Source organism: Ruditapes philippinarum, unplaced genomic scaffold (assembly GCF_026571515.1).
Source record: "Ruditapes philippinarum isolate M1 unplaced genomic scaffold, ASM2657151v2 ctg4848_1_1_1_1, whole genome shotgun sequence".
NCBI classification, from domain to species: Eukaryota; Metazoa; Mollusca; class Bivalvia; order Venerida; family Veneridae; genus Ruditapes; species Ruditapes philippinarum.
The window spans coordinates 28280-44976 of record NW_026857034.1 but is presented as its reverse complement, the minus strand read 5'-3'; the positions used below and the strand labels follow the sequence as shown (position 1 = coordinate 44976).

Here is a 16697-nt window from a genome sequence, read left to right as displayed (position 1 = left end):
ATGAAAACACAATGCAAAATGAAAAGTAATATCACATTTTCACTCGCTCTTCGTGCTTGTGCGCATACATGTATAGCAGTTTTCTCATTTCTCAGTGTTATATAAAGCATATTCACTCAAAACAATCAAAATTATTATCATCTATCTAATCTGTAACTGATCCAAACCAAGACAAAAGTTTAAGATCTCAAAGTGAACATATCTACTGAAGTGTTGGTTGCGATGAAATCAGGCATGTCGATCTGGTATGAATAACGACAAAAATAAAAAGGAGAATCTGTCTTGTAATGAAGTTGGGTGTATAAACTTGTACCCCTAAGAGCGGACGTCATTAAAGTAGTCACAAAGTAGTCACACTTTATATATGTACTCATTTTCACCGGTATCAGGCGATAAAGTCACAGTTGTAACCGAGACATCTAGTCAGATGTATAATATACAGTAACAATCTCTAAATATTGAACTCTCTGTCTCTTTACACCTTCAAAAAAAACAACAGATTTTAAAACGGGTACATTGTTGGTTCAAATTATATAAGTTATGTTTAGCACCTATATAACAGGCGTGGTTTTAGGCACAGGAGGAATGGTCCCCTGTGTATTGCATACGCTAAAATACTATTTAGACTAATGTCTGTTTAGATCTGCGCAAGTGTTAAAATTAAAGGGAAAGCATTACGACACGAAAATATCATTACGTCGTACTATAGTAGTACTCGTGTTATACGGTGACATGATAGGTACTCTTTAGTCAATGTCGTATTGTGCCAGGAATCCAACACCATGTATCTTATTAATATATATGTCAGGAGTGACACGCTCGTAATGATTTGTCCTAAATCCTTGCGTATTATTAATTGATTTTATCCAAATTAAACAATAGATAAAAAATATGGATACAAAGTGATCCCTCGGAAGCATTTATCACAACAAAATTACATGAAAATTGAAAACTCGGTTTGCTTGAGTCTGTACATGAGGGGAAATGAAAAAGTGCAACATCCCTCACGCCCCATAGCACCGGCTTTTATAAACTTTTATTGAGCAAATAACCAAAAATATAAATCAAGTTTTAGCATTAAGATAGTGATCCGTTATCAAATCTACCAAAAATAAAAATGAACATACACGCTAAACCTCGCTTATCTATATAAAAAGCGGCTACTAAAGTTAAAATTGAAATAAGAATCCAATGCAACACCAATGAGTTTTGTCCCATGTGGAACAGTTCCCCGTTTAGGTGGACACCGGCGCACTTATTTTTGCTATTTATAGACTAACCGAGTTAACGCATTATTTAATTTTTGCCGAGTTCCGCGATATAATGTCTCGGTAAACTAAAGACAGTTGCACAGTCTGTTATTAGTCGCTGGTAGAAACCGGCGACTATATTTGTAACAGTTTGATATTATACCTATGGTAAGAGAAGCCCTTAAAATCTGAAAATAAAAGCATATCAATCATTGAACAATTAAAGACAACAATTATTTTTCAGTAATGTCAAAAATTAAAACATATGATAACTTTGTTCAGTGAAATGAAATATGCACATATTGACATCTTAAAAAGCATCATTACAATTTTCATACGTATCCCCAAGGATCAGTCATTGAATATTAGGGATACTTATACTTTTTTCTATGTGTCAAGCATTGCTATTTTATAATATATAAATCATGAATGACATTTGAAAAGACACTTGAAATTATATGGTTGTTTATATCTTATGAGACCTATTTAAATTACATTATTTTATCTAATTATAAACGAATTCTCCCTGGTCTTTTTCGTAAGAATCACGTGACTACATGTTTATATAATTATGTTGTATATCGTTACAAAATCTATTAATAGTAACAGATTGCTGATAAGACATGCAGGTAACTTGTTAATGGTTGGCATGTTATAAGATGCAAATCATTGTAATTTTGTACAGATAATTGCATAAGTTATTTTTCATTAATCAGTTTCATACTTTATATCATTAGAAAAACCTGTTTACTCATATTTTACTCATTAAAAATAAATTTTCAAAACATTTTCTTTTCTTCTTGGTAAAGGGTTAAACTTGGCCCTTTCTGTCAAACTTTCGACAAGTAAGTTCAATAGATTAGTTAAGGTTGAACATCCCAAAATAATTTTATGTTTAAGAGGCATATTATTGAAATATATATAATGGTAATCGTTGATTTCGGTATATTCCGTCGGTTTCCGTCACGCAGGTTTCCAAAACGGTATGACGTTAGGGGCTCAGAATCGTATTAGATACATAGAAAAAAATAATAACACTATCTTTGTGTTGATAGTTTATCGCACTATAGGTAATTAAACGCTAATTTTATATATCGTATGTAACAATGGGAATACATGTATTGATTTAATCTAAATTATATATTTTTCTATAGCACATAATAATGATGTTACACTTTTACAGTAAAATTGTATCGTTTCATGAAATAATTAAATATATATATTTTCATAGTCACTTTGCAATTATTCGATGATATTATTTGTCGGTAATTATCTGAATCTGAACTAGTAACCTATACGGATTTCAATGTATGGTACAACAGTATATGTATAAAGTACAATTACAAGAAGAATCTCCAGCAAAGCACTTGCCTTACAAGCCTCTGTTGCAAACATTACTCAACTCATTGTTCATCTTATTTTTATACTTGAACCATTAAACTTATATTTTCTTATATTTATGATTTTACAATCATTTTTTCTATCCGGCGACTTGATGCTTTAGCATCAAAATCTCTACTTGTTTGTTTACGGAGATAAGAAATCACCGTCTTCCCATTTGAGTAAAATGTAAATAAAAATGATTTGCAACAAAACAAGGAATTTAGAATTGGTCTTGCAGTGTAAGGCTGACCTTGGCCGAATTTTCACAAAGGACACGTTGATTGGTTATTGTACACATAGAGTAGGTCCTGGAGACCAAACTATAACCACATGGTGTGGAAGGGCTTAAGCTTCTAATGCAATCTACTAACCAGCTTTCGACGTCCTGACTAAAGCCAAAGGGAGTGGTCCTACATAGTAGGCAGGGATGACTGAAATGGTATTTGCGTGCATAAGCCTCTTGTGCGGTTCTAGACATCTTAAACGGCAGCGCCCTTTCCAAGCAAGAACTGCCATTTTCAGGGCTGACCTTCATTTTTCCCACTGAATACTAGTACTTTTCGTTTAGGTGCTCATCGATGTACAGTGACCTACTTTCGACTCGAATTGCATTTATTACAGTATTACGAGTATATTTTATACTCGTACATTGTGATTAGTGCAAGGTGGCTAATTATCAACATGTTGTGCCTCAAAATTAACTCCTTAAAGGCATTACTGGTGCATTTTGTGCCGGGCAGATGAACACTCATTAAAACATATACATCGATCATTTCCGGATAGAACGTCGAAGAAGGTATAGCAGCATGTAAATTTTGCAATAGTTTAATGTTTGCTTTGGATTTACTCAAAACATTTGCCATAGACTCAACATTACATCAACAAACTGGCATTGATGCCAGTCATTGAAAGCGAAAGTTATGTTTGTATAGGTAGAACGTCATTCCTGAATCTTTACAAAATGTATCATATATTCCATAGACCAAATATGTTATAAAGGAAATTGCTACATTTTCAAGAATGATATATAATATATTGATAATATTGTAATAAATATTTTCATAAATAATGTCTTTGAAACATATTTGAAAACAAAACAAACATAATTACAGTAATATTTATAAGTACTCGTTACTACCTTGGACCTGATATAGCGGGACAGCACTCCAGAGATTAGCGCCGTGTTATATTTAGTCATACTACTATAAACATGTCTGCTATAATAAGTATAAGACCCAGTCCACTTTGCAGTAAACAACTATAGTCGGTACACCGTAAGTAATAATTTATTGACAAGTAAAAGAAGTATTTAAACAAATTAACATTTTCAGTTGTTTTTATGACGAAATATATCAACTGAAGTCTTTTAGATACATTTGAACCTGAAAGAGAGGAGCTTTCTCGGTCGCAATGAAAACAACGTAATGATAAACTACTTAGAGAATTGGTTTAATTGGGTCTATTCATGAGAAATAAATATATCTAAAAGTACACCATGTCTGACGCCCCTAGCACCGACTTAAGAGGTATTCCATCTTCAACACTCAATGTGCTGGAATCAATGATTGTGAAGGATTTTTAAAAAAAAAAACACTGCTGTGAAGCTTGACATCGGATGTTATAAATATAAAATCTGAAGGAAAGACGATTTTTCAGAAGCAATGAAAGCACCAGATTTACTGATACAAATTACAGACTCGATTTGAGTCTGCGATTTCTGATCAAACTTTGACATCTACATTTACAGAACATGACCACTTTTTATTACTCATGCCGGCTGCAAGAAATTTGATATCGCCGGAAGACAAGTTCACTTCCACCGTGTTGGCTGTTAAGATATTTATATTCACCTGTCTGAATAAAAGACGTAAAGTCAATGACGTATTGCAATCATTAAATGCGTCATACACTATACCGTTTTCGTTAAATTGTTCAATGACGTTAAGACATGCGTCACCGCCAACATTTATTGAAGTAACGTTATGCTGCAAATCGGAATATAGAATACTTTTCATCACGTATTCCGCTCTTGGAGTATTCAGAGATGTCCTGTTTGCATCCCGTTCATTGGGATCATTACATATACATAACTGCGCTTCGACGTCTTTGTCTGAACAGCTGGAATATTTATCATACGGGGTCACACGTTCGTACTTGCTGCGTGAAATATTTAAGTCTTTAATTATAACGCTTATAAAAAAGATTTCATCCACAGCCTGTCCATCTGTTTGCACATATAAATCCATGTTCGTTTCTGTCGTAGAGTTCTAAAACGAAATTTAATTTTAAAGGTTCATTTGGTAATTACATATCCATTAAAACGATGAATTAGTAGCGACGTTTTAACTTAATGACACATTTTATCATTTTTAGAAAACTATATCTATAATTTAAATACAAAAACAAAAGAAAAAAATTGCCACAAACTTCGGCAGTCTTAAAGATAACAATAACATGGCCTTGAAAGAAGCTCCATTATTGTTAGTCATAACAAGATAATGGCTATGAAAATACATTATTTGTATTGATAATATCCATTAACTTATTATTTGCAATGACATGGCTCGTGGTCAATTCCTACCAACTCCATGCCGGTGTTAAATAGCTGATAGACACCACTGAGCCCGATATTATTTCTTACATAGTATCACCATATGAGTCTTCAAAATAATATATTTAATATTTCAAGCATTTCTATCTTTGTCAATCTTGTATCTGATATTTTTCAATGTTGTACGTATGAGAATGTTGTACGTATGAAATTATAAAGCCTTAATTATGTTCTGTTTAAATTAACATGACATATAATTGACTTTTAATTCACTATAACAAATTAAAACAGTTGTATTATTGACCTAAAATAGTACAAATTACAGTTATATGACATTGACGGAACTGTACTATGGACTTACGTTTTACAATGTCTCCTATTGTAAATTATCCGCAGCATATCTTTCTTCCAAAAACAACAAAATACAAAAAAAAATGATTTCAAATTTTGAGGATGAAGTTTTAAGAAGTGCGCCATGTGTATAAGCTGATACTTTAATAACAAACATTCATAAAGCTTCCTACTTTGAAAGATAAATTATTTTGATCCACATTGGATTGTTTTGCTAAAATAACTTACATTTTCACGATTTTCTGCAACATTTTTAATCTTCTGCACTTTCATTCTTTTGCAATTCTTGAAACCACCAAGATAAGTTTCTGTTCTATCCACAGAACCACCGGATTTTTTCATCTGCTGTTGTATATCATTATTCATCATGCCTACAGAATAGACCGCGATAATGAAATCATATGACTGGTCTTTAGAGGAAACATCGTACCCTTTACAGATGCAAAGGTTCGGCATTATTCTTGGCATGATGCTGCAAGTTCTTGAAGCTGATATTTCTGTGAGTAGCCCCTCTTTAGATACATTGAATTGTTTGTTAAAGTCATTGACATCATTGTCCAAGCTCGCTTCAGAATCGTTTTCATTATGCAATAGTCGAATGATGTATGAAATAGTATAATGGAGGTCTAATAAACTTATCAATCGATTCTGGTTGATCTTCAAAGCTTGCATTTGATTGGCAGTAAGCATAGACTGAACTGATTTTGGTATAATCATGAATAGAAAGGGATTGAATACTTCTAATACACTGTTGGAATTTCTACCTTGGCTATCTCGGTATGCATTGCCATGATCGGAGAACACTATAGTTAATGTGTTGTCCATGCCACTTGAAAACTGCAAATACTCCGCTAAATCACTATCAATGTATTGATTTCTTTTGCCGCCAAGTTCATGAGCTATATTTGATTCCATGTATGATATGAAAGGTTTGGCCCTATGGTGCATGGTCCTTTGGAACATCTTTAGATATGAAAACAAATATGAATGGTGATGTCTCCCGTTATAACATATTGTCTCTGAATTAAATGGGTTACTCATCCCTTTAGATTTAAGAATGTTACAGCTAGCTAACGTGTTCCCAATATCATCAATTCCAACTTTTCTACAAGTATCTAAAAATTTCATATAAAAAGATTGCTTATCTAAAGTTCTATTTACAACTAGCAAATTTCTTGTCAATCCCCATCCTGTGAATGGACACATGTCTTCCAGCCAAAGACTTGAAAAATCGAGCTCCCTCAATGGCAAAAACCATTTCGCTACATTCAGCTTTTCTTTCGACAAATCATTTATTCCAAACGGAACTTCATACGGGTTTACATAGCCGGAGAAGAGAGCTTGCAAAGTTTCGAACGTTCTCGAACGAATTCCTTGGACTAACTCAAAATCTAGAACCATTGCATCTTCATGCTCAGTTGTAATCTGGTTTAAAGCCTTTACAGACCTAGGTAAAGATCTGAAGAAGTGGACCCTTGAAACAGAATCTATCATTATAAAATTCAAATTCATATGTTTTTGTTCTCTGCGACTTTTGCGTTTGGTTTTAAGGTGAGTCCTTTGCGGCGGGGGTGGTATGTTTAATATCTGTGGTTCAAAACCATGACTATGGAGCGTAAAACATGAAATAAAACAGAATCGTGTTGTACTACTTTGAATTAGATTTGCAATTGATTTTTGAAGATCTTCTTTGTTTCCATACACTTTCCAATTAATTCTGTCAATTGTTTTTGTCCCAAGGTACACCTTCTTACCACATGATGTAATGTTACAGTGCACACCCCACTGATCAGGAGTGCCCTGAAATACAACACTTATTAATCATTGGATGGTATTAAAAGTTAAAATTATTTACTATTATTCACAAGAAAAGAACGGATAACCGACTTCATTTCATCCCGAAGGAATGGAAAGTAGTAATCGATTCAGGGTATTAAAACTGTGGGCAGAACTGTGATCTTTGGCCTAGCATCAAATGTCTTACCTATTAACACGTGATAAATACAAATATGTTTGTGTATCCATTAGTCTGCTGGTGACCACTGTCAGTACACATTTTAAAAGTTTCCCAGTTTCTATAAAGAATGGATACAGGTAGATTTGTTAAGATTGAAAGATGGCCAAGTCCATTTAAAATGTAACGTGTAAAGGGTTCAATAGTTTAAATCATCTAAGGTCTAGAAGGTCATCTATCAAGTATTCATAAGTTAAGTATCAGCCAGGACTGTCCCAAAAGAATTGCTGACATTTCGATTAAGAAAACCAATACTGTTTGTGGGGAGCTGGTACATGGCATAAACATTGTAATGACCATATGGCAACTTTCCAGCTTGACAGGCGGAGGAAAACCTCATGTGCCCCACCAGCTAGAACTACAAACGTTCTATTATAACTTTCTCACATGATAGAAACCAAAATTCTTTGAATGATTCGGACAGCGGGGAGGAGCATTGCACATAAAGCCGACGTCTTTCAACACTCGGCGTCGGAAGTGTTATATAGTCAATAAGAAAGTAAGAACTTACAGTGATGCTGCAAAACTCTTTTGCCCCGGACTTCCTGCATGCCCCCTCTATATCAATTGCGTATGGATTATAGAGATTAAAGTGACAGTCACGTGATAGGAACGGTTGCTTCTTACATTGAGTCATTCCATTGATTTTACCTCGCCGTCTGTTCTACAAAAGTTGATTTTTTAAAGAATTTTGTTATCAGGTATACAAATTGATTGTAATTGATGAATAGTGACTGACTTACTTGTATTTATAACGAAAACTTACTATACATGACACATTGTTATCTCAATGTACATGTTAGTATGGTTCGAGATTAGAATTCTTTTGTAAATAATTCTTTTAATGTGATTTGTTATAAGTATGATACAACACAAAACATTTTGATATGTTATAATTGTAATTGGTTAAGGTACTAGATGTAAAATTGACAGTGGTTCAAAAGACATTATTAAACATTCCATATTCTTCACACAAATACAAAACAAAACAAAATTTCATCATCTTGTTTGAAAAGAATTGACAATTTAAGTAACACTTTTGTATCAGTTATATAGAACAACAACAACAAAATTAATATGTTTTCATAAGTTTAAGAATAACATATCTATATCCGAATTTCTTGATATTGACTTGTCCAGTTTCATATATATACTTTTGGAATCTCAAGTAGAACATTTGCTAACAATAAAAGGCCAGGTCAGACGCCCACAATATAAAGCTGCAAAGGTTACTAACTTTCGGTTTGAGCAGGGTAGGGGGGAGGGTGGGGGGGGGGGTAAATGCTGCGGGTCTGAACAATAAAGATATGATCATTTTGTTATAATTATGCTGTGATCATATTAGTATCTCTATGAATTGCATCTATACAACTATATATTTTCTAATATAATAATAGAATATCTATTTATATTAGGTTAACCATATCTAAAGTTAGAAGGAATATTGTCAGGAAAAAAATTAAGTCGTTGTAAACTTGTTTCAATCATTGTACTTATTCGGCAAGTACCAGGAACAGGACGGAAAGGTAACAGAGCCAACGTCCAAATAAAATGAGTTAGATTAAAGCTTTGTTTAATAAACAACTTGACTGAAAGTCTTGTGTACTAAGACGTACTTAACTTTCACTAACTGTCTACTTCATAAGAAATTTACTCAATAAATAACTGAAAAACGTATAATAAACTTACAAATACTTAAATAATACCTTCAGTTGTATGACAGTACATGTCATTCTATTATCTTTTCTTGCAATATGTTCATGTTGAGTTTCCTTCTTACTCGCATCAGTACTTTGAATGTTCATTTTTAGTTCCGACTGGTTGCTATTTATAGCCACGTTTCTAATTTCACTCCGCCCACTTTGCTCTGATTGGTAACTATTTATAGTAGGTGATAACCGCTGTGTGATCACAAGCATGGCAAGTATGATTACCACAACAGAGAGCAGTAGAATATTAAGCCATCTCTTCATCCACATTATCATTGTTTATTCTTCCCTACTTTGTTAACCTATTATAAAAGAAAAAAACTATTTGCAAAATTACTCCCTGATACCTTTTTAGAGTGTGAAGTGTGGATCTGTTAATAACAGAAAAGCTTTTCTAGCATAAGGAATTTAATATGGCACGAGTACAAAATAAACGCAGTTTAAGTATTCAGCACACACAACTTATTTGTACTAATTGTTTTATGAAATGTGCTATCTGTGGAAACTAAATCCGTGTTTTCGATTCTCCGTTGCAAATTCTGATACGTTTAATTGTGTGTTAAGTCCATTGGGAAAATTGGTTTCAATATGTTCGGTTCATTAAAAGCCTATACTATGACATGCAATATTGAGCAAATAAGTGAAAATATCTTAAATCAATACATTTCATTTACGAGAGACTGAGTTTGCATTGTTTTCTTTATCAACAAAAATCTGTTTATTAGAAATCATTTAATAATTACAAGATGTCCTCGGATTTTTCTGTATAACAGATTTCGCGCAAGTGACGAATAAACTACATTAAGTGACCCCATGGGCAATTAAATTTTAATCCAAGTGGAAACCAAGACACGTACATTTTAATAGAGGACCACGCAGTTATTATGATATGTGCATATTTAGATCATGTAAGAATAGCGCTAATGCACCTTTTCATACCTTATTGAATTTCTAGCCCGAGGGCATGTGCTATAAATGCATCCTTGTGCTTCTGCAGATCTTAATACACGAAAACAGATGCATTTACCATATAATTATAACCTTTCATTCTATTTTAATTGTGATTACTGAAGTTTAAAAAAACACGGAAAATAAGTTATCTGAAGCATAACATTTGCCACATTTTTTCAGCAGAGAGTAATTAACGCCTTTTAAAAAGATCAATACTGATAATCAATATCTGGATTAACGAGTCTGGATGCGATATTATTGTCTAACTAAATTTATTAATCCCAAAAGACACTAGCTATGGAGGATATTGCGATTCTTTCGTATTAGAGAATAAAAAGTACTACTAGTTCAGACATTAATGACGAAATATAACATGCTTATAGTCATATACATGTATGTGTCGTTATATGACATTTTCCTAATGCTTCTGGAGCAGAAAGTGTAATGTGTTGGTTTTTTTTTTTTTTTTTTCATTTTTTTTTTTTCATTTTATAATTATAATTTATGTATTTGCTTCAAATAACGGTGACGAGGAATAATAAAATTTTAATAGAAATCACCGTTGTCCAAGTCTCCTTAACTGGATTTGAAAATGATTTGCAAAAGATGAATGATATAGCGTATATATAACCTTTAACAAAATCTTTAATGATTACAAAATAGAAAATGTCTCTAATAAGAATATTTGAAAATAAGCTAGGCATGCCTTGGAATTTCACCTTTAGTTTGGAAATACGCTAGAGTCTGTATACTAGGTTAATGAATTCAATTCCGTTGTATTGTGCTTTGTTGTGCTGTACAGTGCTGTGTTGCTCTGTGTCAGCTGCACGTGATGTGCTGCACGCACAAATATTCTAAAATGTACACACATCACTCAACATCTCGTCGTGTTAAGCTAGCAACTTATGTACCTAAATATGAATACAAGTTAATGATAATTAGTAATTTCATTTTTTGTTTTAATTGCTAAATTTACTATAATTTTGGAGCGCGCATTTACTTAAGCCAAAACCTGGCAGACATTTAAATATATGGATAATACTATTTTTATCATTAATTAAACAAAAAATATTGCAATAAAATTATTATTTATGCATATTTGCTAATGCTTTAAGAAAGTTACCTTTTAACTTCAATTTTTGTCCAAAATCCTTAATTAACTTGTACGTGCTTTTTACAAAAGAGAACTGGGTTAACTATAATAAACACGGCTCCGTATCATGTTACACCCGTTACACAGAGTAAAAAGTAAAATATTGATTCAAAACGGATCGTGCTAAAGCAAACACGTATCTATACAAATTTGGTTATAAATAGTTTACTAATTATTTCAATAAAGTGTATTGTCATTTGGATATCTGATATTCTACAAGTTTTATCAACAGTTCAAAAAGTAGTCCTACTAAAAAAAGTATCTGGTTTATTTTTTTTAAATATTCACGCACCAGAGTTCAAGGTTATAAAGAATTTGCCTAGTATATTCTTCCTCAGATATCAGGTATTTGATTGGTCAAAAACCAGTATAGAACTGATATTGACCAATGAAAATCCTGAGATTCGAGAATGATCCTAGAAAAAAAGTTTTATAATCTCAAAGCCAATTCTTTCATTTTTTATCTTTTTTATCCTTGTGGTTGGGAGTGGTTCGACGGTAAATGAAATGAATTGTCCAGTGTCCTGTCTCTTATACCAGGAAATTTGTGTTCGAGTCTTATAACCACGGGGGCACGGTAACATGAGGGATTGAGTTCTTATGATAATTTCTCGGCAGTTCTTTTGATAAAATAATTTAAATGTCAAGGAGTCCGTCGGAAAACATTTGTATATACTACAAAAACACTGATCAAAAATGGTAATTTTCATCTTTTAAAAGTGAATTTTAGGTGCTAAATTCCGCAAAAAATCATGCGTTATATTCAAAATCCTATTTGATAACGAATAAGCTGAGGGCGTAGTATCGATCTTTTCTTCTCTCTTCCCCTCCGCTCGTGTACGTCGTTGGGAAGGAACACGACATCGTCAGAAGATTTTGACCTTGGCTGATTTTTTCACAAAGGACACGTTGATTGGTTATTGTACACATAGAGTAGGTCATGGAGACCAAACTACAACCACATGGTGTGGAAGGAGTTAAGCTTCTAATGCAATCTACTAACCAGCTGTCGATGTACTGACTAAAGCCAAAGGGAGTGGTCCTACATAGTAGGCAGGGATGACTGAAAGGGTATTTGGGTGCATAAGCCCCTTGAGCGGTTCTAGACGTCTATAACGGCAGCGCTCTTCGCAAACAAGAACTGCCCTTTTCAGGGCTGACCTTCATTTTTCTCACTGTTCACGTTTAGGTGATCATCGATGTACAGTGACCTACTTTTGACTAAAAATTCATTTATTACAGTATACTTATACTCGTGCCTCAAAATTAACTCCTTAAAGGCATGACTGGTACATTTTGTGCCTAAACGGGCGGATGAACACTCATTAAAACATATACATCGATTATTTCCGGAAAGAAACGTCGAAGAAGGTAGCATGTAAATTTTGCAATAGTTTCAGTTTTGCTTTGGGTTAACTCAACATTACATCAACAAATTGACATGAATGCCAGTCATTGAAAGCGAAAGTTATTTTGTATAGGTAAAACGTCATTTCTGAATCTTTACAAAATGTATCATATATTCCATAGACCAAATATGTTATAAAGGAAATTGCTACATTTTCAAGAATGATATATAATATATTGATAATATTGTAATAAATATTTTCATAAAATTTAATAATGTCTTTGAAACATATTTGAAAACAAAGCAAACATGATTACAGTAATATTTATAAGTACTTGTTACTACCTTGGACCTGATATAACGGGACAGCACTCCAGAGATTAGCGCCGCGTTACATTTAGTCATACTACTATGAACATGTCTGCTATAATAAGTATAAGACCCAGTCCACTTTGCAGTAAACAACAATAGTCGGTACACCGTAAGTAATAATTTATTGACAAGTAAAAGAAGAATTTAAACAAATTTAAATGTTCAGTTGTTTTTGATACATTTGTACCTTTGTTACATTTTGCCCCCCCGCCCCCCAAAAAGACGTGTTGTTAATAAAATGGATACGTTAGATATTGTTCATGCCGTTTTAATCTTGAGAAAAGCTAAAAGAGAAGAGCTCTCTCGGAAGCAATGAAAACTACGTAATGATATACAACTTGCAGAATTGGTTTAATTGGGTCTATTCATGAGAAATAAATAAATGTAAAGTACACCATGTCTGACGCCCCCTAGCACCGACTTAAGAGGTATTCCATCTTCAACAATTAATGTGCTGAAATCAATGATTGTGAATGATTATATTTTTATTAAAACACTGCTGTGAAGCTTGACATTGGATGTTATGAAAATAAAATCTGAAGGAATGACGATTCTTCAGAAGCAAAGAAAGCAACAAATTTACTGATACAAATTACAGATTCCATTTGAGTTTGTGATCTCTGATCAAACTTTGACATCTACAATTACAGAACATGACCACTTTTTATTACTCACGCCGGCTGCAAGAAATTTGATATCGCCAGGAGACAAGTTTATTTCCACCGTGTTGGCTGTTGAGATATTTATATTCACCTGTCTAAATAAAAGACGTAAAGTCAATGACGTATTGCAATCATTAAATGAGTCATACACAATGCCGCTTTCGTTAAATTGTTCGATGACGTAAAGACATGCATCACCGTCAACATTTATTGAAGTAACGTTATGTTGCAAATTGGAATATAGAATACTTTTCATCACGTATTTCCGCTCTTGGAGTATTCAGAGCTGTCCTGTTTGCATCACGTTTTCATTGAGATCATTACATATACATAACTGCGCTTCGACGTCTTTGTCTGAACAGCTGGAATATTTACCATACGGTGTCACACGTTCGTACCTGCTGCGTGAAACATTGAAGTCTTTAATCATAACGCTGATAAAAAAGAATTCATCCACAGTCTGCCCATCTGTTTCCACATATAAATCCATTTTCATTGTTTTTGTAGAATTCTAAAACGAAATTCAATTTTAAATGTTTATATCGTAATTAAATATTATGAATTAAAACGATGACAGAAAAAGTAGTGAAATAACATTATTTAAAGTTTTTAGATAAAACGAAATTATACTCAGCATATTTTTCTTCACAAAAAAAACAAAGTTTTGAGCAATGTGGCCATACCACGTGACTTTTCGGGTACGGAACACGCCGATTTTTCACCCGATTCAGGTATGTTTTTTTATTCATAACTTATTTATTACTCAACCGATTTTGATGAGATAAGGCGCAGAGTACCCGTAATTATATCAGTTATCCACGGTATATCAAACTTCTGAAAAACCCCTGAATGGTTTTTGAGAACATTCGAGTACAGTTTTCTTTTCATAGCCTGGGCCGAGGGGAACGGTACACACTCATTTGGGATAACAGGCGATTTCTAGCAAGTCATATGTTTTTTGACACTATTTCATAGACAAATACATGTTAAATCTAATAAATTTACTATGTCCAATGTATCGAGTGAATGCAGTGATGTTTTAGCATATTTTCATAAAAGTGATGTTGAAATGGTACGGAACACACTGTTATCTCAAAAGATACGGTACACACACAATTTCTGTCTTTGTAATAATTCTAAAATAAAATATATAAAACAAAATAATTTAAATTATAATGTGAGTGATTTTTTTCATAGTTATACATTTTATTAATTTTAACGAGAACCCTGGGACCTGTTCTGCAAATTATCATTATGCCTACAGTTTGATGTAAACAGGATTATTCAAAAAAATAAAAGAACATTTTGAGAGTACGTTGCGCAAAATTCTATTTTATATGTTGAGCAATTAATATTTGGCTATAAAATGTTAAAATTTTAGGGAGGGATAAGGAAGACATTCAAAATTTTGTTTTGTTTTGATTTTCATTTGAAACAATTAGGTATATTATTTTGGATTATAAAACGAATTGTGAAATTCATGGACATCTGTTTGTGCGATAATTATTTCATTTAATTTGTTTGTCCGAATATATAAATGACTGTCTAAACGTAGTATGAATATATAAACAACAAGAAGTTAGGAGTAAGTTGGAAATATATGTTCCTTGTCAACTGTTGTTTAAATAATTGAATTTGGAGAGAAAACGCTGGTTTTGATGTAAGTGGATTTTTTAAATCACAGAAAGTTTAAAGTTTTTTTCGGCCACATGATATTTGGAATGAATCATCTGCCAGCGTCCCAAACTAACTGCATGTATCTAAATTATCAAATTATCACATATGGACAAATATATTTCGCAGTTTTACGTGCAATCAAAATTAATATGATAATTTGAAGAACCCATATGGGAACAAGGCCTGTTATATAACGTAACGTAGTTTATACAAGGTAACCTTGATACATATACATGTTAGGAAATTTGGTAAAATTATGCCTATCTTGGACTTTCATTTCAAGGTGCATTTATCACTTGAGTTCATGGGTATGTGTGCTTGCGTGTTTGTGTTAAAAGCTGGAAATGTGTCCATAGGACACGGATGCCCCCACACTCCACTGTTCTGTCAATCTTATGACACTAGGTCAAATATATTTTGGACTACATGTGCCACAAGTTGAAATCTAAAAATCAACAAAGGGCCATAATTCTGTTAAATTTGGTCGCAGCAAAAATTCCTTCCTTTACTACCATCTACACATTAAGGTTGTTCATCCCTGGAAGTTTTAGCAAAATCTGTCATCCGGTTTAAGAGGAGTTGCGTTCACAAAATTTCTACATAGTATATAGTGAAAACTCAACAAAGGGCCATAATTCTCTTAAATTTGGTCGCAGCAAAAATTCCTTCATTTACTACCATCTAAACATTAAGGTTGTTCATCCCTGAAAGTTTAGGCAAAATCTGCCACCCGGTTTAAGAGATTTGCGTTCACAAAACTTCTACATAGTATATAGTGAAAAAATCAACAAAGGGCCATAATTCTATTAAATTTGGTCGCAGCAAAAATTCCTCCTTTACTACCATCTACACATTAAGGTTGTTCATCCCTGGAAGTTTAAGCAAAATCTGCCATCCGGTTTAAGAGGAGTAGCGTTCACAAAATTTCTACATAGTATATAGTGAAAAAATCAACAAAGGGCCATAATTCTGTTAACTTTGGTCGCAGCTAAAATTCTCCCTTTACTACCATTTACACATTAAGGTTGTTCATCCCTGGAAGTTTAAGCAAAATCTGTCATCCGGTTTAAGAGGAGTTGCTTTCACAAAATTTCTACATAGTATATAGTGAAAAAATCAACAAAGGGCCATAATTCTGTTAAATTTGGTCGCAGCAAAAAAATTCCTTCCTTTACTACCATATACACATTAAGGTTGTTCATCCCTGTAAGTTTAAGCAAAATCTGCCATCCGGTTTAATAGGAGTTGCGTTCACAAGATTTCGGGACGTACGGAC

At 33.2% G+C, this 16697-nt stretch overlaps 1 protein-coding gene across 1 annotated transcript; it reads right to left on the bottom strand.

The window, feature by feature from the left end:
• Positions 1-4354: 4354 nt before the first annotated feature.
• On the bottom strand, positions 4355-9553 carry LOC132748593 (uncharacterized). The gene is made up of 4 exons (XM_060738210.1): positions 9256-9553; positions 8061-8213; positions 5764-7335; positions 4355-4900 (listed from the first exon to the last, which is right to left on the bottom strand). Exons 1-4 carry the CDS (start codon positions 9532-9534, stop codon positions 4355-4357), a joined length of 2550 nt encoding a protein of 849 aa, XP_060594193.1. The 5' UTR covers positions 9535-9553.
• Positions 9554-16697: the final 7144 nt, after the last annotated feature.